General features: G+C 48.1%; 12 protein-coding genes across 12 annotated transcripts; 6 read left to right on the forward strand and 6 right to left on the reverse strand.

Annotated features, from left to right (window-relative positions):
• Nucleotides 1-273: 273 nt before the first annotated feature.
• On the reverse strand, nt 274-2,207 carry N7484_000286 (uncharacterized protein; the record flags this gene model as incomplete). Its single annotated transcript, XM_057110707.1, has 4 exons — nt 274-301; nt 351-445; nt 502-1,876; nt 2,014-2,207. The coding sequence occupies 4 exons, from the start codon at nt 2,205-2,207 to the stop codon at nt 274-276; spliced, it is 1,692 nt and encodes a 563-aa protein (XP_056977933.1).
• Nucleotides 2,208-2,768: 561 nt separating this feature from the next.
• N7484_000287 (uncharacterized protein) lies at nt 2,769-3,029 on the forward strand (the record flags this gene model as incomplete). The annotated part of the gene is made up of 1 exon (XM_057110708.1): nt 2,769-3,029. One exon carries the CDS (start codon nt 2,769-2,771, stop codon nt 3,027-3,029), a length of 261 nt encoding a protein of 86 aa, XP_056977934.1.
• Nucleotides 3,030-3,366: 337 nt separating this feature from the next.
• Nucleotides 3,367-4,566, reverse strand: N7484_000288 (uncharacterized protein; the record flags this gene model as incomplete). The annotated part of the gene is made up of 4 exons (XM_057110709.1): nt 3,367-3,716; nt 3,778-4,174; nt 4,224-4,403; nt 4,444-4,566. The coding sequence occupies 4 exons, from the start codon at nt 4,564-4,566 to the stop codon at nt 3,367-3,369; spliced, it is 1,050 nt and encodes a 349-aa protein (XP_056977935.1).
• A 900-nt stretch (nt 4,567-5,466) lies between these two features.
• N7484_000289 (FAD-dependent oxidoreductase) lies at nt 5,467-6,796 on the forward strand (the record flags this gene model as incomplete). The annotated part of the gene is made up of 2 exons (XM_057110710.1): nt 5,467-6,411; nt 6,467-6,796. The coding sequence occupies 2 exons, from the start codon at nt 5,467-5,469 to the stop codon at nt 6,794-6,796; spliced, it is 1,275 nt and encodes a 424-aa protein (XP_056977936.1).
• Nucleotides 6,797-6,943: 147 nt separating this feature from the next.
• On the forward strand, nt 6,944-8,812 carry N7484_000290 (uncharacterized protein; the record flags this gene model as incomplete). Its single annotated transcript, XM_057110711.1, has 5 exons — nt 6,944-7,110; nt 7,197-7,472; nt 7,521-7,696; nt 7,747-8,099; nt 8,153-8,812. The coding sequence occupies 5 exons, from the start codon at nt 6,944-6,946 to the stop codon at nt 8,810-8,812; spliced, it is 1,632 nt and encodes a 543-aa protein (XP_056977937.1).
• Nucleotides 8,813-8,951: 139 nt separating this feature from the next.
• On the reverse strand, nt 8,952-11,370 carry N7484_000291 (Cys6 transcription factor domain-containing protein; the record flags this gene model as incomplete). Its single annotated transcript, XM_057110712.1, has 6 exons — nt 8,952-9,825; nt 9,890-9,951; nt 10,012-10,098; nt 10,162-10,215; nt 10,273-11,219; nt 11,271-11,370. The coding sequence occupies 6 exons, from the start codon at nt 11,368-11,370 to the stop codon at nt 8,952-8,954; spliced, it is 2,124 nt and encodes a 707-aa protein (XP_056977938.1).
• Nucleotides 11,371-12,198: 828 nt separating this feature from the next.
• Nucleotides 12,199-13,576, forward strand: N7484_000292 (uncharacterized protein; the record flags this gene model as incomplete). The annotated part of the gene is made up of 2 exons (XM_057110713.1): nt 12,199-12,216; nt 13,172-13,576. 2 exons carry the CDS (start codon nt 12,199-12,201, stop codon nt 13,574-13,576), a joined length of 423 nt encoding a protein of 140 aa, XP_056977939.1.
• Nucleotides 13,577-13,639: 63 nt separating this feature from the next.
• N7484_000293 (uncharacterized protein) lies at nt 13,640-14,086 on the reverse strand (the record flags this gene model as incomplete). Its single annotated transcript, XM_057110714.1, has 1 exon — nt 13,640-14,086. One exon carries the CDS (start codon nt 14,084-14,086, stop codon nt 13,640-13,642), a length of 447 nt encoding a protein of 148 aa, XP_056977940.1.
• A 1,281-nt stretch (nt 14,087-15,367) lies between these two features.
• On the forward strand, nt 15,368-15,613 carry N7484_000294 (Scytalone dehydratase; the record flags this gene model as incomplete). The annotated part of the gene is made up of 1 exon (XM_057110715.1): nt 15,368-15,613. One exon carries the CDS (start codon nt 15,368-15,370, stop codon nt 15,611-15,613), a length of 246 nt encoding a protein of 81 aa, XP_056977941.1.
• Nucleotides 15,614-15,860: 247 nt separating this feature from the next.
• N7484_000295 (uncharacterized protein) lies at nt 15,861-17,636 on the reverse strand (the record flags this gene model as incomplete). The annotated part of the gene is made up of 1 exon (XM_057110716.1): nt 15,861-17,636. One exon carries the CDS (start codon nt 17,634-17,636, stop codon nt 15,861-15,863), a length of 1,776 nt encoding a protein of 591 aa, XP_056977942.1.
• A 560-nt stretch (nt 17,637-18,196) lies between these two features.
• Nucleotides 18,197-19,036, reverse strand: N7484_000296 (uncharacterized protein; the record flags this gene model as incomplete). The annotated part of the gene is made up of 4 exons (XM_057110717.1): nt 18,197-18,545; nt 18,602-18,649; nt 18,695-18,862; nt 18,909-19,036. The coding sequence occupies 4 exons, from the start codon at nt 19,034-19,036 to the stop codon at nt 18,197-18,199; spliced, it is 693 nt and encodes a 230-aa protein (XP_056977943.1).
• Nucleotides 19,037-19,839: 803 nt separating this feature from the next.
• N7484_000297 (uncharacterized protein) lies at nt 19,840-20,850 on the forward strand (the record flags this gene model as incomplete). Its single annotated transcript, XM_057110718.1, has 3 exons — nt 19,840-20,122; nt 20,179-20,344; nt 20,421-20,850. 3 exons carry the CDS (start codon nt 19,840-19,842, stop codon nt 20,848-20,850), a joined length of 879 nt encoding a protein of 292 aa, XP_056977944.1.
• Nucleotides 20,851-20,881: the final 31 nt, after the last annotated feature.

Below are 20,881 nucleotides of genomic sequence, written 5' to 3' on the forward strand. Positions count from 1 at the left end.
ATGGATGCCATCTCCTGAAACTGCCCTATGGGATCATGCAGCTTTGGCTTCTACACTGACTTAAAGTGAGTATACCAAATTCCTGTCTAATGACGTATATTCAGAGTGCGTGTACGATATGCCGAAGAGTTTCATATTTCACAAAGATGCAAATGCCGGTGGAAAGAAAAAGACCGAGACCATTGATCCACATCCTGCTCTTCAAGATGGCTCGTAAGATGGTGAAAGATATAGAGGCACATGGCTGGTCCCTAATAGAAGGATGTCATGCTATTACTCCTCAACCAAGTTGTTACGGTTGCTGATGCATGGTTAGTCACTGAAGTGGCCACAATGACAAAGATACTCACGGAAGCTTGTGGTTCGGCATGAACCAGACCAGAATGAGCGCGGGCACAGAGGCTGCCAGTGCAGTGTATGTCATGTATCTCAGCACATCAGAGAACTGTTTCCCCTCATTAGCTCTCAACGCACAATAAGCTTTGGTTATCGCAGACTCACAGCCAGATCCACGGCAATGCGCTCTGCCGAGCCCCAAGCGGGAGCGACCCCAAGGATAGAGTTTGACAACGTCTTGATCAGTGCCGGGGTTGCTTCATCGCCAAGGCGGTTCTTCAAGGCCTCTCCAATGGTATTGGTGTAAATACCACCAGCAATGCAAGCACCTACGCTCGAGCCCAGGAATGAAAAACAGACCACCAGAGCCGTTATTTGGGGCATCTGTCCGTGAGGTACAGATATCTGTGCCGGAACTAGTAAGTTGGTTTGCATAATGCCGGATCCAATGCCCTGTATGATCTGCACAAAGAATAGCTCGAACATGGAGTTCGATGCTCCTCGGAGCCGGATCATGACCCCATAACCGATCAAACGGACAACTGCGCCAACCACAATTAACCACTTGTAGCGCCGTGTCCATAGCATCAATGCTCCTGCTATGATACCCGACAGGCACTGCATGACACCATTGGTGGAGTTGCAAAATGTAGCGTTGCGGGCCGAGAAGTTGTGTGCAACTGTGGCCCATGTGTACAGGTATGTATGGGTGCATGAAAAGCCAATGGAATCCGTGGCGATAAGGAACAGACAGAGACTGATGGTTGGGTTCTTGAAGTATGAGGGCGGCATGAATGGGTACCTGGATACCAGAGTCTCGTAGAACGGAAAAACTATAAGCATGAGAGCTCCAATAGCAATCAGAGCATCGAGATATGGCGTTTTCCATTGACTGGTCGTGGTTGCAGCCAATGTCAGTGGCACCAAGATCAAGGCAAACCCACCACTGAAGAGAATGATACCACCCAAGTCAATCTGCGAACAGAAATCATAAAATGTTATTTTCTGGCGGAGGACGAGGCCCATTTTCTTGGCTCGGATCTGGTAATACAGGAGTGTGGTAATGATGAAGCTGGCACCAAATGGCATTAGGATGGCGAACATGCCAATTCGCCAGCGCCAGCCGATCCCGTCTACGACACTGTCCACAATGAAGCCGGATACCCAAGGCGTGACAAGAAATGGGGTAAAAGAAATGCCAATTGCAAAGCCACGCCAGCGCGCGTTGCTGATGTCCGAAATGACAATGTCGTTCATGATGTTGGTTCCCGACTGTCCCAAGACGTATAGGATGTACCCCGCAGCATATGTATTGATTGTCTTAGCTGACGCCATCAGGATGTAAGATAGTACGTATAGACTGATGGTCATCATATACATTTCACCACGACCCATGACATTGGATATTTTCGCAATTGGTGGTTTGATCACGGCAAACAGGACTGCGCCGGCAGTGCTGAGTGTCGCAAGCTTTGAAAGCGCATTGAATGACGATGTCGAGTAGTTGTTGTAGACATAGACAGTGGAGTTATCCAGCTCGCTGAAGCATGAAATTAGCAACGAACCAGCATGTAAATGGATTTTTACCATGGTCGCCTACTAGATTACCATGATCATGGCTAATCTTGAGATGTCTATTAGTGAAGTTCATTCAAGACGAAGCAACAGGAAACTTACCCGATTATGACAAGCCATCTTCCTTTCCTGCCCCAAACAGCAGTGGCCGCCTCGATACCGGAGACGCCAGCCTCTGCCTCGACTACTTCTCCCACGGCACCCTTTTCCATCTCGGTGCCAGGTGACTGGGTTTCGCTTGGCCCAAATGGTGCCGGTCGAAGATGCCTTTTCAAGGCATTGATGGTTCTCTCCATCGCGCTGTGTCATTCATGCCCCGCCTTATCAGTGTGAGATGCGCCGATGAGAAGTTCCCGATGACTTGATGTATGGACATGAGATTGTAGATTGAGAGAAATATCCAAACGTCCCCTGCCCCTCAAAAACATAGGTACAATGTATCAGTCATCAGAAGTAGCATGCTGATTGCCTGCACAGCAGCCCGTTATCAAGGATTTTGGAATCACAGATTAGGGCGGTCGGTTGTCCCGACGTTACCTATCAAATCGTGTCAATTGGGTGTGTATATGTGGAATTTGCACGCGGTTGGCAATGTAGCAATGTTGTCTTGTCATAGGGTGAGCGACTTCTCCGGGGCTGGGAGGGGGTGGCTGGATCCAGGATCCTATCTTGATCCTTGCTCAAAATAGGACCTTCCTGATTTGACAGTTCTCATTTTCTAGACCGGGAACCGGAAGCCGGAAACCGGAAGATCATTGCTTCGTTATCTCGACATCCAATCAGGATCGCGTGGTAAATATGTAAACTCAAACTTGAAGTCCAATGAGAGGCCCCACCTTGTCAGCGATCAACACGTGATGTCCAAACATTGTGATGCGAAAGTTAACGGCAGATCTGTAACGCTCCGAAATATCCTCAGTATTGCCCTCTCGGGAGAAGAGGCAAAAGAAAGTATCAATCTGCTGGGTGCCGCCACAGTGAACCTGTACAAGGAATGTCAGTCCACTGAACGGCCACAAACTCCCAATATTCCTGGACCTAGCCAGAACTCACAACACATCAGTGTGATAGTCGATTTCAGCGGAATTGAAGCACATATCAACATCACGATCTCTTAAGGCAACCTGGTTTCATTGCAAGTGTTGAAGTGATTATGGTTAGCTGTATGGAGCGCGAGATCTATGACCTCGGAAAAGACTCAGAAATTTGGTTACCGGGATTGTTTATGACTTTGCCTGTCAATATAAGAAGGTTCTTCCATAGTTATCATAAGGAGGCATACAGCCTAGGCTAGACCCTAAGGATACCACCAATAAACGATTCAAAATACAAGTATAATCCAGTCTTGCACTAACAGATTTACTGAACTTGTAACAATGTGCTTGACTCAAGTAGTTCCAATCCCACATACAAAGCAAAGGCAAACGTACACCCGATTCTCGGGAATCGGTACCTTCAATTGGATATGTCTTCAATCATAGACACCGGGGCCTCTTTCACGTCTATCGGTAGTTCCTGCCTCGAATTAATGGGCCGACGAAATCTTCCAGCAACAATAGCGGGCCCCTCAAACACGTCCGCTATCTCTTCCAAAGTATATCCCTTCGTCTCTGCAAAGAACAGATACATGATGACCGCAATGAACACGAGAAGAACAATGTACACGAGGTAGTATTTCCAAGAAATTGCCTCCAGGGCGATGGGGTTGACAAGTGAGTTGAACATGAGCGCTAGACCATTGCACAAATTACAAACGGCCAGTCCTTTTTGCTGAGTATGGAAGGGAAGTATTCCAGCTGGGTAGGCTATTTCATCACTGTGTTAGCTGGATTGAACATAAAAGCGTTTTGTCGGGGTGTGGCTTACCAAACGTGAGAGGAGTAACAGCAATGTCATAAAAGAAGTAGTAGATGAAAATAAAGACAACCACCACCATAGCAACTGTATGTTTCCCAGTCTCCGCAAACACTGCTGAGCATGCTGTGAAAATGCTGTAGGTCACCAGCATGCCAATTGCAGAGAATATCCAGAGAGTTCGGCGACCCACACGGTCTACGAGAAGGGCTCCAAATATAGCGACGATGTAGTTGAAGATTTGGAGACATCCGTTAATCAAGGTCTTTGTGAATGAATCTTTTATGCCAACCGACTCCAGAACGAGGGAAAGATAGTATATGATGATACCATTACCAGCCCACTGGGTAACAAATGCTGTGAATGCGGTAATGGCCAATCGCTTTCGGTCCGCGGGAGTTTTCCAAAGCTTGACCTATTAGCTGACTCTCATGGAATCAGTATTATGGAGCTCTTACCGATGAACATCCCATTCTGGCCGCAGCCTGTTCAGCCTCAATGTGTGAGGATATTTCTCTGTATTCATATTCGACAATCGGGTTGCTTTCATCGCCGCCAGCATAATATTTGACAAGAAACGCACGTGCCTTCTCATGTCTTCCTTTGCCAATCAACCAACGAGGAGACTCGGGCACGAACTACAGTCCTATAAACTGGAGGACTGGGAAGAAGGCCTACAAAGCTGATGGAATCCGCCAGCTCCAGGTTGAATTCGTCATGTTGAAGGTACCAAATGTGCACCAGCTGGATGCAATGGCTCCCAGGAAGAAGCAGGTTTGGAACAAGCTCATTGCCTTTCATCGGTGGCTAGGGTATGCAATTTCGGTGATGAGAACGATAGCCGGAACGGAGGATAACTCGATGCCAGCGCCGATGAAAAATCGGGCCACAATGAATGTTGCTATGTTATGGGAGGCTGCTTGCATCGCAGCTGCCGCAACGAGAATAACGATACCGATCATCATTGTATACCGCCGACCAATGGCATCGGACATCCAGCCAGCTGGGATAGCCACGACAATCTGGCATTGTGAGAATTTTGCGGCGCAGTTTCACAGGAAGTTGAACTTACAACTCCAAGAGGCAGAACTGCATTCATCAAGCCAAGCCATGTGGCATCTGGGGACCCGAAGTACGTAAACCAAGTATCAAGACTTTGCAGTCCGTTCATCAAAAGAATTCTACCCATTTCTTGCCGTACAGATATAAGTCACATGAATCGGGATAGGTAAGGCTCCTGGCACGCAAGTCACCTCAGGTGGGCAACACCTACAGTGCCGAGGTCAGTGAAAATGCGCATCTGCGCGAATCAGATCCATAGGCTTTTGTAAATAAATATTTCCTTGAACAGATATCTAGTAGCTACTGATGTATATTTACCATCACGATGGCTTTGTTCCCTGTATAAAGCGGATGAACATCGGTCACACCTGGGATATGACCATTCAAGGGGAGCTGACACGGACCGACGCGGTTCCAAAATTGTGGCCTTATGAATAAGGCGGCAATTAGTGGATGGGCTCGGAGCCCCCCACATTCCCGGCATCCCCACTTCATGTCGGCCGCTTCACAATCGAGCAAGGGACATCCATACGACCGGGGCTTCGGCACCGAGATGAATTAAATAGTGTAGCCATGCTTCTTCCTTAGCCCTTTAATACTAATATTAACCGATAATTCTTCATCCTGGAGACTCACAAAATGGCTAAAGAGCAACTTCCTATTCTAGTAGCGGGGGCTGGACCTGTCGGATGCTTCATCGCTTATCGCCTGGGGAAGGCAGGGATTCCAGTTCAAATCTTCGAAAAGGAGTCCGCTCTCCCCTATACACCACGAGCCGTTGGTTACTATGGCGCTACCCAAGTCGTGTTTCAGGAATCTGGTCTGTACGACCTCGTTCGGGCCGAAGGGTTCATGACTGCTGGACTTTGCTGGCGCACACTTCCTATCGACGACGACAAGGGAGGAAAGCGCCTGGGTGACCTACTCGCTGCGCAGCCTCTTAGCAACCCCAGTGATCCTGTCAAAGCCTGCCCGTCCGGCCTGCTCAATCTTCGCCAGTCGGAGCTGACAAAGCTGATTTTGCAAGAGGCGCTGAAGACTGGCAACGTGACGATTCAGTTCAACAGCGAGCTATCCAGCATCCAAGAGGGGGAGGGAAAAGTCACCATTGATTTCGAAAACAAAGATCTCCCTGCTGTTACGGGTTCTTACCTCGTTGGCGCCGACGGTGGTAGATCGAAAACTCGCAAACTCATCGGAACACCTTGCCTCGGTCACACATGGCCTGAGAGACTCATCTCCACAGATGTCATTCTTGGAAACTATGTTGATCCGGTCTGGCACACTTGCTACATCATCGGGACAAAGAATTACACCATCATGACGCCTCTTACCGACCCGGTTGTCGGCGAAAAGAGCCTGTGGAGGTGTACCGTTGCGATTCCCCCGGAAGACGAGAGATCCGAGGAGGAATTACTCCAAGACGAGGTCATCCACGGCTTCTACGAAGAGGTGGTTTCTGGACCGCGGCCACTCCCAGCTGAGATCAAGGCAAAGGCAGTCTATCGCATTCATCAGCGCTTGGTCCCGACTATGCGCAAGGGTCGATGTGTATTAGCCGGAGACGCAGCGCACATGAACAACGTGAGTTTCTCATTCTCTTCTGGCAAATAAAATTCTTACATCTAATTCCTTGCAGCCATATGGCGCCATGGGCTTGAACACTGGCCTTCTGGATGGCGATGCTCTGGCGGAGGCCCTGATCATGGTCCTTAACGAAGCCCGATCGGACAATATTCTCACAAGCTATTCAGACGCTCGCAGAAAAGTCTTTCAAAACTTCGTTGACCCTACCACGACAGCCAACAAGCTTCGTCTTCACCTAGCAAGCGAGACTGCGGCAGTAGATGACGACTACTTGAGATTTCTGCAGAACCCCACCCCAGAGGAGCTGCAAAAAGGAGCCAAGCCGTACTTCGAGACTTGGAGGACAGATATGAGAGCTGTAGCCAAGGCTGCCGGGCTATGAGTGAATAAAAGTCGAAATTCTGTAGTGAGAGTGGAGATTCCGACCTCGGAATCGTCGGTCCTCCCCACATTCGGACCGAAATATTTAACTCAGGCATATCCATATGTAGCAAGTAGTTATCGGAATCAATCATTCAAGCGTTTTACAATGACTACGATTCAGCATCCCATTCTAGGCCGCATCCAGGGTAATAAGAAGAATGACTTGGTCGAATTCTTAGGCATTCAGTACGCGTCTCTCGCACACCAATTCGCCCCGCCTGTTCCCATCAACCGGAAAGACTTCGATGAATTAATTGATGCTACATCATATGGGTAGGTGATGGCTTTCTTGTCATATTTTGAACTGCGAGACTCCAGGCTTCTATATTACCCAAATATCATCTAAAACTCTTCTCTAGCCCAAGCGTAGGAGGTGTCGATGGATGCGACTCAGAATTCGATCTGATCCAACATAAACTTCCGCGCACGCACTTCGCCAAGTCTGCCACCCAGGGGTTGAATCTCAATATCACGGTGCCTAATGTGAATGATTCCCCCACGAAATTGCCATTTCTAGTCTTCCTACACGGCGGCGGCTTCGGCGTTGGATCTTCATCATGTCCGCAGCACCAGCTTACCAATCTGGTATCCATTACTAGTGAGCTAGGACTTCCTGTGGTCGGAGTTAATATCAAGTAGGTCAAGTTCTGATGATAACATCTTATAAAAGCTAATACATTCAGCTATCGGGTTGGCCCAGCTGGATTCTTGACGTCCAAAGAGCTGCGTGACGCCGGATTTACCCCCAACAACGGTCTTCGTGACCAGCGCGTTGCACTGCAATGGATAAAAACTCATATTGATGGATTTGGTGGTGACTCGGAGAATATCACACTTGTTGGACACAGCGCCGGAGGTGGTGAGTACATTTGAAAATCTATCAGGGTAGAGGCGTGCTAATAGTTACAGTATCTGCCTCCTTGCATCTCGCCAGCGAGGAGCCACTTTTCAAACGTGTCGCCTGCCTGAGTGGACAATTCCTCGCTGTGAAACCTCTGCCAGATCCAGCTCATGAACATTTCTATGCCGAGTCTCTTCGAATCCTCGGCTTAGATGACTTGTCGCCTAGTGAGCGGGTTTCCCGTATACAAGGTCTGAATGCAGACGAGGTGGCGAAGATTTCGGCATTCCCATCTCGTCCGATTGTCGACGGGGATATATGTCTCGAGATGCCTTCAGTGAAGGCTATCACCGATGGAATTCAGACCACGCTGCACCGAGGCTGGTGTCAGGACTTTTTTATAGGGGACTGTCAATTTGACGTGAGTATATTACCTTTTTTAGCCTCTGACGATTCAATAACAATGAAAAACAGGGATCCATTATGGCAGGTGCCTTGGACCACCGAAAATCGGGTATCGGCAAAGCCTTTGAAGAGTACCTGACAAAGGAAGTCGAGGACATCCCTGGCTTGTCGAGTAAAATCCTCTCGACCTATGGAATTGACAGCGACAACAACGATGACGAAGCATTGCACGGTATTCTTCGTCTGTTGAATGATGTGTTCTTCTATATCCCGACTGTCTACCTGGCCCAATCATGGAATGATGGAGCTGCCTATGTTTATCGATTCAATTCACTGAATCCATGGGAAGGACGCTGGAAAGGAAAGGCTTCGCATATAACCGACTTAACTATGCTCTTGCATAACTACGATGAGTTCTTGAACGAAGAGCAGAAGATTGCCGGCCAAGATTATACCCGAGACTTGCTAGCCTTTGTTTCTGGCAAGAAGCCTTGGCAGGCATCTTATGGGCAGGGAGCATTTGAAAGGGAGTATGGTCACCTTCAGGGTGGTCGTTCGAAGTCTATTTGGGATATCATTAAGGAGATTGAGCCTCTTCGAAGTCTATTTGGGATATCATTAAGGAGATTGAGCCTGACCGGCTTGCTTTGGTGCTGGAGCAATTCATTGCGAGAGGATAGGCATGCAACATTCTCTCAATTTCTCCATTATACACCACCAGCTTGTTGATGTTTGAATGCGAAGGCAAGTCGAATAGAATAGAAGGCAATGAAACAAACCAATCTAACCGAGCGAGTCCTAATGAGGTTTGTGCGGAGTTATGATAGCGGAAAACCCATGGAATGTTGCTTTGTCACACATGTTTTGTTCAATCCACTGAAACGAGAGATTCTAGGGTAGGGATAAACTTCTTCGCGATCTGTACCGGGGATGCTGAGAGAACTTTGATAGCTATATTCAATGCGGCGGTTGCATTGGGCATAGATATTTGGGGCCTCGCATCCTCAGAATCGGAAGGTGAGTATTGCCACTCGGCGTACCACAGAGTCAAGGCCGCGAAGAAAACACAATAGCTGAAGTGAGGGCCTTCTTCAGTCGAAATGGCATTCAAACTGTCCTGCTTCATTTTGACAGCCAATTCGATGACTTGTTTTGAATGCCAAATCGCATTTCGCCGATCAATTCTTGATGGAAAAACATCCGCCGATGACAGTGTGCCAGTACTCTTTGACGAAGTAGTTGCGGGCGAGGACCTCGGTTCTCCGCAATATTGATGGACCAATTTTTGGATTTTGATCACGTTCACATGAAGATTGAGGCAGATCATATGGAAAAGCATGAGAGTGGGTATAGGAGTTTGCCTATTGGTAGCTATGAACCATTTGTGAAGAGCCGACTCGAGGACCTCTCCGCGGCGCGAGTAATCAAAAGTTAGTTGCTCATTTCGAACCGTATTCTTGATCGCAGCCCAAGGTAGAATTAGCGATAAACAGCATAATGTCCATATGCCATATATTTTGGTAGGATCGATGATGCCTTCAGCTGGTAGTAGAGTCGGGTTGGTTGACATCATCCATTGCAGTTGCGCCATAAGCTCTTCGTCATATGGGCCCGCTTGTCCCTTTGCCGATGCAAAATAATCAGTGCCCCTAGAGACACTCGGAAGCGGCACGCTGAATGTGGCCGAACCACGGAGAATTGTCACCCGGTAACATTCTAGAGTACAAATACCTTCAATCGTCCTGTCATGGAAGAAAATTTGTGAGTTTCGCGTTGGCTCCACAAAATCACAACAGTCATCCTTACCTTTTGCGCTCGATTTCCCTTCCAGAGGTTGAAGGCGACCATAACTTGAAAGTACTGATGATCTGCCAGAAAGGTCAATGATTCTAGCGTAATCGAATGGATAGAGGCAGCAGAATGCAAACCTGGATCATTTCCCAGTGATAAACCTCGGAAATTTCATGGAACCTATCGTCGCCACTCAAATATCCGAACAGCTCGAGGAGCATATACTGAGGTAAAATCAGTCGGTCATTCTCCGTAGCTATAGATCCGATGGGTTATATCTCACTTACTGTCTGCAGGATTCCCAACTGATCATCGTTGGGCGAAGGTCTTCTGTGATGTACCTGGCAAGAGAATCAGCTTGCAATCCTCCAGTGATGGGAATCAAATGATCCTGGTACCTTTGAAAGAAGTACAATACGTGCGTGGTTATAAAGCGACTTTGCAATCTTTATGGAACCTGGCGTCATACAATACAGTGCTCCGACAGATGCCATTGACGTCCAGAGCTCGACAGGGGTGGTGTCGGTAACTACGAAGCCCTCAAAGCATCGAAAGGTTGTAGTCACGTGGAGTCGGAAGAGGTTGAGAAACACATTAATGACGAGTGGGTCGTACTGCACTTTCTGCTTTTTGCCTAGGCGATGCAACCAGCTTTCATGATCGGCCTTGGCTGCTGGAGAAGCAGGCCGCAAGAGATCTGTTGGGGATGAATAGGCCCGAAGCCGAGCATACGCACCATTTATACGCGAGGACTGTGTCTCTGGTGGCTTTCCAGATACTGGAGGGGTTCGTAATAGGTCCAGCGAGGGAAATGGCGGTATTTGATCCAGGATATTGAAGTCAAAATATGATGCTGTTTGTGTGAAGTCAAAGTCCAGTAGTCCCGAGGTAAACTCTTCTGAAAAGCCGACATCTTGAAACGACAGGTTGACGGTTGGGGATGGAGGCAATGTCCCTGGTGCAATACCGCTGATATCTTGATGCCAAGCCGGATTGCTGGGAGGTTCTTGGAGATGAAGGAAATTTCCATTGGAGCTTCGACCAGGGATTGAGCCTCCTTGATCGGAGTTGATTTGGGACGAGGCACGAGTGACCTGGTCACCCAAAGTGCGTAGAAACGTGCAATTGACACCTTCCCGAAGACATCGCTCGCAGGGATGTTCTGCCGAGTTGCATTTCACTTTGCGGCTATGACAGCTGTCGCAGGCGCCCTGTCCCCGCTTCTTGTCACCTGCCAAGAGAGAGGTTTGATCAGGATGCTGGGATCTTACATGTCGCTGATAGACATCTCGTCGACCAAACTTTCTCCTGCAAACCTCGCAGGAAAATGGTTTTGTCTTGGTGTCTGACTGGGTCAGCGCCAACCTGCCAACTCGGCGACTGGTGATTCACTTACGCGAATGAATGTGTCGCTCTCTATGTTCCTGTCGCGTAAAGGTTCGATCACAAAAGGGACATCCCAGCGGTGATGGCCCCGACTCGCGCCTAGACTTCATCGGTGCGAGTGGTTTCTGGTGGTTGAGTGTGCGTGGATTTCCCGAATGTGGGGTTCCCCGCAAAATCGTCGATTCGTGGCGTACCGCGCAAGGATTCCCCAACGCACGTGAGACTTCACCCCGGACTAGCTGAGGCACAATGACCAGTCAAGGTGGGCATAAAGTTGTCCTCCTATGTATTCTATCTTCTCACATTCCATAGATGGGTATCATCCGCGTTTCTCTGACTCGGCCCGCGCAGGAACGGCGCTGCCGGATGACTTCCTAGGGACATTTAAACAATCTCTGCTTGCAGATTACAAAGGTTTTGTTGAATCCGCAGACTTTGTATCTTTCACGCTGCCAGCTCCAAGCCACTCAACAACAAATACACCTGCGCGGCACATACAGCCTTCCAGGCAACTACCGGGTGTCATCCATGACGCGGAAAGTGACAATGAACTTCACCATCAACCCACCCTCACTTCCAAAACCGTTCCTGGAATCGGTTCGATGGGAGTGAGTGACTTGAACTATCCGCTATCCCTTTTTGATGGCTTTCCGGAACTTCCTCCCGCCAGCATCATCGAGGATCTCACTCGAACATTCGAGATCGAATTCTTGAAGAAAACGCCCTTCTTATCAAGTCTATCAAATCGAGACAGCCCTATTCTTGCCGGATTAACGGGGGAATCTCCAGTTCCTTCATACCTAGCTTTCAGCAGGGCTTTGATTGGAACACTAGTCCCCGAGCGACAAGACTGTCGTATATGGGCCCAGAATCTCTACGAAACAACGTTGAAACTGTTTGTTGGTTCCGTCGAGTTAGATAATAGGACATCAAGAAACATGCACTGGTATGAAGCGGTAAGTTTTGAATTGAATGAAGTCTGATCTGAACGAATCATTAACGATGATAAAAAAGGGAATACTTTTAGTGATCTATGGAACCTTACACTCAGATGTTGCACTTTGGGAGACGACCACGATGGTCAATGGCTATTTCTTGGTGGTATGCATACTAGTTCTGCGTTGGGCGCCCCCGGTGCGAGTTTCTGACATTTATAGCCATACAAACGCCGGGGTCTGCTAAAGACCGTCGACTCTCATCCAACATTCGACTGTCATGATATAAGCTTGTAAGTCCAACATGCACATACCCAAGAGGCGAAGGAAATGTAAACACTCGCTAAACAGTCAGATTAACATCGTTCTACTTTCTCATTGACATATTGCGAGCGATTCATTCAAACACGCCTCCATCTTTCAACCTCACGGACTTATCGTTCCCTTTGAGATCATCTTCTGGTAGCTTTGAAGATCTTTATAGACATGTCATTGTCAGCCGCCAGAACCTCCCTCCTGGTCTAGCTCCAGATGAGTATTTGCTGGCACTGCTGTGCATCCTGTCGGAAACAGTTCAACTTCTCCGATTCCTTGGGCCTTTCGCCGACGAAAAAATCCAAAATAGTCGAATGGAAGATTGGCAATCTGACAATGTGTAAGTGGTAAATCACACGAGCTGTACCGTTGGTGAAAGCTAAAAACCACAATATTTAGCGGCAGAGGACCCTACCTTCCGTCATCCGCAACCCGCGAGTATCTACAGCAATCAGAAGCTTTGATACATTCCCTCGAAGTGTGGCACAATTCTGTCAAACATGACAATCAGACCCATTTTAGCGTAGGGGGATTGCTCGACGTTACCTCTCAAGTCAGTTCAGCCCATAATACTCTTGGGGTGCACCGAAGCGTTCTACCGTTGGCATATTTTTGTCGCATTCTACTGGAAATTGGCCCTCGCGTATTGGAATTGCCCCAGATTGTTGGCTACGATGGAATGCCCCCCAGCGGACACAGTCAACATTCTCCATCCGACGAACGGCCCCATCGCCTCGGTATCCACATCAGCGACACTGCCATTGAATGCGCGTGGAAGGTCCTAGACGCATTGGATGATGATGAGCAAGACTCAAACTACACAGCGACCGCGAGTAACGATTCCTTGATTCCCCTCTGGCTTCCACTGGTTGTGTTTTATGCAGGCCTCGCGGTATGGGCTCGCATGCAAGAAGATCAAGACCGAGGAGTTCTCAAAGGAGCCCAGAATTCAGTATCCGCTCGTCGCCGGCTTTTGCGATCGTTTCAAAATGAACTACGGAGGATTGGGAAACAGTATAAAAGTGCCTCGCGAATGGCGGACGTCATTAAGAACTTATGTCCTTAAAGTCCGTCAAATTTTGCTTTTGCTTCCATATATCCATGTACTGGTAACAAGTCCCAAGAATCATCACTGGCCATATGCGCCCGCATACCACCCATTAGAATCCTGACCTTCCACCACGATTTCCCGAACCTCGATCAACCACTTTCCATCCTCAGTCCTTTGGAAGACATCCTGCCAGTAACCCCAATGATCAATTGTGGATATGCCAGTCATAGCAAAGAAAAGTGACTTAGTCTTTGCTTCTGTCTCACTTGTGAATTCGATATCCACACTAGTGAGATGGTGGCGGATAAAGGCTGGGGGTTTGTCCTGGACGACGGTTCCCATTTCTTGCGGGGGAACTCCGGCTCCGTTTGGGAGACGAAAAATGCCGTTGGAATGAAAAAGATTCGCCATTTCAGAAAAGGGGGCATTCTCGTGCGCCATTATGCAGTATTTGTTTAGAATTCGTTCGATCTCGGTGATTGCGATGACTCGCTCGATCGAGCCGGGCTTGTTTAAGTCGACCATGGCGAGAATGCGTTTGATGTAACCTGTTGAGATTTGAGAGATGGTAGGTAGTCTTGCTTCAATGGTTCAGAGTGCGAAGCCTTGGAAGCCTGGAGCAGCCAGTAATATATATGGCAAATGTTACAAGACCACCCACCACTCAAATCCCGGGGAGTCAATTAGTGGGACATATGTGGGGAGCCGAGCAACTGACGGGCACGAAGTAATGGCTGAAATGCACAAACACCAAGTTTCCAAGGTTGATTCCCAAGAATAGACAGAAATACCACGTGCGCATGAAAAATGAGGTCGCATCTCAAACATAATAGAGTCCGTTCTCTAACCTTTAAGGATAATAGCATCCCTTATTTTTTCCCACCCAGCAAAAATGTCAAGTGGTAGATGCTCTGTGGGTGGTCCTCTGCTAAGCACGGCAAAAAGAAATGGTTCCAGAGGGGGTCGAACCCTCGACTTTGGCGTTATTAGCACCACACTCTAACCAACTGAGTTATGGAACCCACTTGTTAAAGTCACGAGCAATTAATAACTCTAAGAACTTGTCATCTTGGTCCTTGGCCCAGCGAACATGTCAAGTCAAGTGGGGGGCCGACTCAAGTATCTGTATTTCGGGTCCCACCCGGTCGTCCCGCGAGGATCAGGAGTCGGGGTTCGGGTTTGGGACTGAGGGGAGATTGAAAAATCTTGTGGACTTCGGGATGCGATAGGTACACCAATTCTCTGTCGCGTACGCTAATTGAGGGTACAATTGGAGCCACGATTGCTCTATGAGGGGACGTTGCGCGTGACTTTCCATGGCCATACATAATGTCATTTCCTTCACAATAGTGCATGTCTTTTGGGAAGATAGCAGAAAAAGTTCAGCCTGAGGATAACAAACTCAATAATACTTACCTCACACTGTCATTTGTTCTGTGATCAGTCATTCCAGTCTCAATATGACAATCAAAATTCCTCCTGTTTCTTTTGACGGTATGGAGTTGTCACCTTAATTATTTCTGGACTTCCTGACCGAGGACATCCACCTAGAAGATCATCTTCAACTATCGAATTGTGTCTTCAACTGGGCAGACAGCTATGACCAGAAGGTCTGTTTCGTGGGCCCAACCAAGACCTAGCTTACCTCTTCACTAGGTCTGGGATCTTTTGCGCAGCATTGCCGCGCCCCAACTGAAGATATATTGTGGTCGCTATCCATCACATTCCAACTTGTTTTTTCGATGCTAATCCACCTACTAGGTCGACTACCGAGAGATCCTAGATCCAGATGGCTACTGGGCCGAAATGTCGATCGATGATTTCGTGGCGAAGATGTCAGATCCCAAGTTTCTAGGAGATTCTTGTTTGCGGACCCAACACCTCATTGGTGCGACTTGGTGGGAGCGTGTCTCCGAGACGGAAGTCATCGGGCGCCACCAAGTTCGTGCAGCCCACGTTCGGTTCAAGGATTCATCTTGTAGCGAGGAAGTCAGGGGTGGCCATTCCCATACCACTAATGAGCTCTACTATCGGAAAATAGATGGGGTGTAGAAATTCGCAGGCCTCGCTCCGTCTATACTGTTCAACGAGTTTGATTTCAACGTCATATTTCAAAGCCATACATAGTGTGATCCAGTGGCCCAGGTTGCAAAGTGTATTGAGATAGGATTTTGGAATCTATATCTTGTTCTCAGTCGATTGAGGCAATTCCAAAGATGGAATAAATGCATTGGTGAGCACGCAGTTGAGACCTGGAACTGGAGCCTCGGTATGAGATGTAGAAATTGCAAAGAGCGGATTACAATGAAGCCGTAAACGTTTTGCCTGGGAAGTCAAAATCATCAAGAATTGACGAGAGCTTGACATCACGATCATCGCCGCGCCATGCGACTATACCGTCTGGACGAACTAGAACAGCTCCCCTTTGCGATACACCACAGAGTTTCCGCCAAGTTCCATCACGGTCTGTCCACCCTCCGAGATCATCGACAATCTCGATCTTGATGGGGCAACTATGCTGTGAAACCCACTCCCACTGGGCTACGGATTCAGTGATCAATGTAAATCTATGTGTATCCAGTAGATCTCTGGTGGATGAAATCGAGCTCTCACGTTGGAGCCAGGCATGAGGAAGATGATGGCCAGGAATGGTCGAAGGGTGGTAAATAAGATCATCGAGGGTGCCATCTGGCTTGATCTGTCCATCATGATTTGTTCGCTCTCCTTCGTTATCAATGTCTGCCGAGGGATAGAACCAGCCTATCTCCGCGCCGTGTGCACCAAATTCACTGTCTAGCACTTTTTGGGCTTTTTCAATCGCCGCCCTGACCCGAGGATTATCTGAATGATCGGGATCAAGGCAAACATCAATAGCCTGTTGGTTTTCCTCGTGGGTCTGGTCCGTCGAGAGACCAACGGCCCTGTCCATAGCTCCACCATGGCTTTTCAAGTTGTAAAGACTAGATTTCGCGACACGTTGGGCGATTGGGCGGCGCTCCTGGTCATATGTATCTAACAAAGCCTCAGGTGTTTTGACATGGCCTCTTAACACGAAGCCTAATTTCCAGATCACATTAAACGCTTCTTGGATTCCTGTGTTGAGACCAAGGGCTCCCCACGGTGGAATGCGATGGGCGGCGTCACCAACAAGAAAGACATTTCCGGTCTTGCTTCGGAACCGCTCCGCAACAATGCTAGTCACAAACCAATGATTTACACTCTGTAGATCAATCTCGAGGTCATCAATGCTGAGCGTTCTGCCAATTCTTTCTATTGTCGACTTGGTATCAAATCGTTCGGGGTCTTCTGGAAGCATCGCACATCCAAAACACCACTCCTCCGTCTCTGGATTGGAGGGGTAAGGCCCCAGATGATACAGATAACCAGATTTGATACTACCACCTGTTGCAGGGTTGATAAACCAGCTGATGAAGACCCTAGGATCTGGATGATGACGCGAAAGAGGTGCCCGGAAATGCGCCGAGACCATGTCAAAAATCTCTTTCTCGCCCTGCCATTGAATACCAAGCCAATCTGTCACCGCTCTTCCCCCATCAGCACCCAGCACGTATCTCGCTACCATTTCGTATGCAACGCCATCAGCACGGCGAACGCTCACAATGACGTGATCGTCTTTTTCATCAATCCCTAGGACTTCACACCCATATTTCAACCCATCTGGGTTGAGTTTCAGTGCGCGTCGCTGCAAGATTGGCTCCAGGCGGATCTGTGGGAGTATAACATATGGTGACGGACTGGCACTGGCGAAGGCAGCTTCATATTTGCCCCCGCCCCACGCATCCCGGGAGTGAATTTCTCTCCCATTGGGGCCGAAACTCGTATACCAGGCAGTGCGAGTATACGTGTTTCTTGGGGCACTCTCCTTCAGTACCTCTGCTTCAATGCCGATGTGTCGGAATATTTCAATGGTGCGTTGGTTCAAGCCACAAGCTTTGGGATGGATAGAAGTAGACGGGTGGCGTTCAAAGAGAATGTGGGGGATATTTTGAAGAGATAACAAGATAGAAGAAACTAGCCCGACAGGACCTCCTCCGATAATGACAACGGGTTGCATGATTCCTGGATGGAATTGAGAAATCAAGGCCAGATAGAAAAGAATGCTCTAGCGATCGCACCACAGAACAACACGGATCGGAATTGATATTATGCGATTTATTTCGTAACGGAGGTAGAATCTATTCTTTACCCTCAACTACCCCGCTTCGCCAGCTGTCATCTCTACGGTCTCGGTGGGGCTACTCGAGCATGTTTACCAGATTGAGGGGTTTTCCTCCTGCTCTTCGACCGATTTAAACATCTAACTGGATCAGTATATAAGTGTCCTTTTGGGCTACGCCATCGCAGTGTCATTAGTCACTTCTTTGTTCAACAATAGCAATGTATCGATAACAAGTCATACATAATTAGCACCATATCCGCCACGTTCCCCGCATGCTGATATCTAACTAGGCCCGTTTCAATGAAGCAACTTTTCGTAAACGTTTGACCCTGAGGCATATGTGGAAAGCTCAATCGGACCCCCCTCGGGGCCATATATATAGCTGTTCAAGACCACCGAAGGGGTACTAATCATATTCACCATAATGGTACATAGGTACATATCAAGGTATGATCTCAGTATCGAATCAACCTACTCTGAATGGAGGAGTTGAGCTCGAACGGCATCTTCAAAATGTGAACCAAGCACTGTTCAACAACTGCACGTTGTGGCAGTGACTTTTGAACATAACGTCCTCGATACATTGCAATAAACGTATGGTATTCCAAGTCATCTTCGATAGCCTCCATACGAATGGCCATATCAGTGGATAAGTTGAGAGCGTCGCCGGGTAGGAATTCTTTTGCGGTCGGGGCCATTACACCGACAAGTCGAGGAACGAATGCTTGCATCATGAAACCAAGATATTCTCTATCACTGGCAGTGCAAGAGCGAAGATCGCTTCTTCCGAGAACGAGAATTGAACTACAAAGAACGTTTTAGTTACAACAGCAGAGGAGTGAACACGATAAATAACGTACATATAGAGAAACGGATCTTGTACGTCGAGATCCATAACAATTTGGTCACTATTGGTCAGTTATGATCGTAAAGAATACAAAATGAATTCTCACTTAGGTATTTCGGCTGCGACAAGGGATGGCACGGAGACATTCTTTAGAAGTCTTTCAACCAATGCTTTTGCAGGAAGGCGGCCCTCGTTTTGACCATCTACGTCATTGTAGACCCCATTGCGAAACACATAACGCGAAGAGGCATCCCCAGAGTTTCGACCGTACAGTCTGCTTTTGTCAGATGACCCATGGAAAGAAAGGGATGAATGCGTACATTTGACCTTGCCCGGTGAAAACCACGATGTTTGCCTCGACCGTCATCTGGTCGGGAACCGGAACGTCCCCGTGATTGCCATGACAAAAGAAATAGCGTAGGGAACCCTGTCCATAGGTTTCTGCCATTGTTCTAGACCTCAACCCACAGCGTTGCTGTTGATATCAATTTCCAATTCCTTCGGGCTCGGGAGCGATGGCGAAGCCATTCTGCGTTCCGCCGGCCCGAAGCATCCCGGACTATTGTGAACACGCGGAATAAAGTGGCTGATAAGCGTTCCACTTGGTGTTTAATTTTAAGTCGCCATTATTTGTGGATATTTTAAGCGCGGTTATGATTTGCAATAATGTCGGTCTTTTAATTTCTAAACAGGACCATGGTCGGGTCCCACGGTCCCACAACGTATGACTAGAGAAATCGGATTTAGGGACGAGTAGACTAGTCAGAATCAGGAAAGACGGATATATGTATGCAGATCGCTTCCTTACAGAGAAATCTATCCCGGAGAAGGTCTGAGTACTCTTACCCCACGTCTAGGGCTGTCGCGGATGAAGATCTACGGATGGTTCGGATGGCTTCAATAACAGACAAACGGTTTACACGCCAGTCCGCATGAATTTTGCTGGAACTTCATATCCGTGATACTTCTGTAATCTTCAAGCTGTTACGTCGCTTCGAAAATATTGTTCAGTGCAGTTGAGACTTACAGATGTTCACATTTCTTGGCCACCGAGCTTGAAGCAACCTGCCTCTCTTAAGGTTTGTGCTCGCGGAACTACGGAATTATCACGCATATATGTATCGACCAAGGTATGCTGCACTGCTGGAGATCGTCCCACATTCCCTTGGTATATAATGTCCACCCTATTCCACCCTGTGTTTCTTTCTTTTTCCTCTCCCGTCTAATACTGCAAGACCTGACTTTTCAATCATGTCACTAAAAGTAGGCTCTATCGACGTTCTACAGCGTTCGATCGAGGATCCCAATTCAGATCCCCGATATGACGGCCCGGAACCAAGCCTGACAATCCTGGAAAAGGGGTTCAGGAAGGAGCCTGACGCAGCGGCCTTTCAAATCGCCACTGTTTTTGAAAAGGACGTCAAAATCAGTTTGCGGGACGGGGTGAAGATTAGAGCAGATATTTTCCGTCCTCAAGATGATGTTAAGGTTCCTGTACTGATCGCCTGGAGTCCTTATGGTAAAACAGGCCGCGGTACGTCTTTCATGTTCATCGATAGGAGTAAAAAAAAAAACTAACCTGCCTTTCAGGTATCAACCCGATTGAAATGATCCCCGGTCGTGTTGGTGTTCCGAAATCACGACTTTCAAAATTTGAAAAGTTCGAAGCACCCGACCCCGCTGAATGGACTGCCCGTGGCTATGCAATTGCGAATGTTGACGCAAGAGGTGTATATGATTCCGAAGGTAACGTTCGGTACGTTTGGCCTTGTGCAGTGCTTTTCGTATATGCAATACCCCACGCTAATTAGCTTGTAGCTGGTTCGGTTCAGCCGAAGGCAGAGACGGATAGGGAACTTGTTGCAGAACATCAATATTCCCCTGCAGGATCTCAAGCTTGACGCAAATGACGTTGAACCAATCAATCCACTGAAGTACCTTGGTCCGTCAGGATGTCTTCGTGCTAGCCATGCTGCTATTGACAAGGAAATGTCGACCTCGTCTTTCCCCGAGCACGACTATTCATCCAGAGCTCCTGTGCTAAAAGGAAAGATTGTCAAATTGGAGATCGGCATCTGGCAGACCGGCATGGTGTTTGATGCAGGTGAAAAGCTCGTTCTCAGAGTCTCTGGTCACAGCATGACCTTGGCTGAATTCGTACCATTGAGAGGTCAATTAGCCAACGGAAACGTGGGGAAGCATCATGTTCATTGCGGAGGCGAGAACCAAAGCAAATTGGTCATTCCTCTGGTGGAAGTCTGAGAGAAGAGCCGATATGAATTCAAGCGATCTG

This window comes from Penicillium longicatenatum (genome assembly GCF_028827895.1).
Source record: "Penicillium longicatenatum strain IBT 33135 chromosome Unknown contig_11_segment0_segment0, whole genome shotgun sequence".
Lineage (NCBI taxonomy): Eukaryota > Fungi > Ascomycota > Eurotiomycetes > Eurotiales > Aspergillaceae > Penicillium > Penicillium longicatenatum.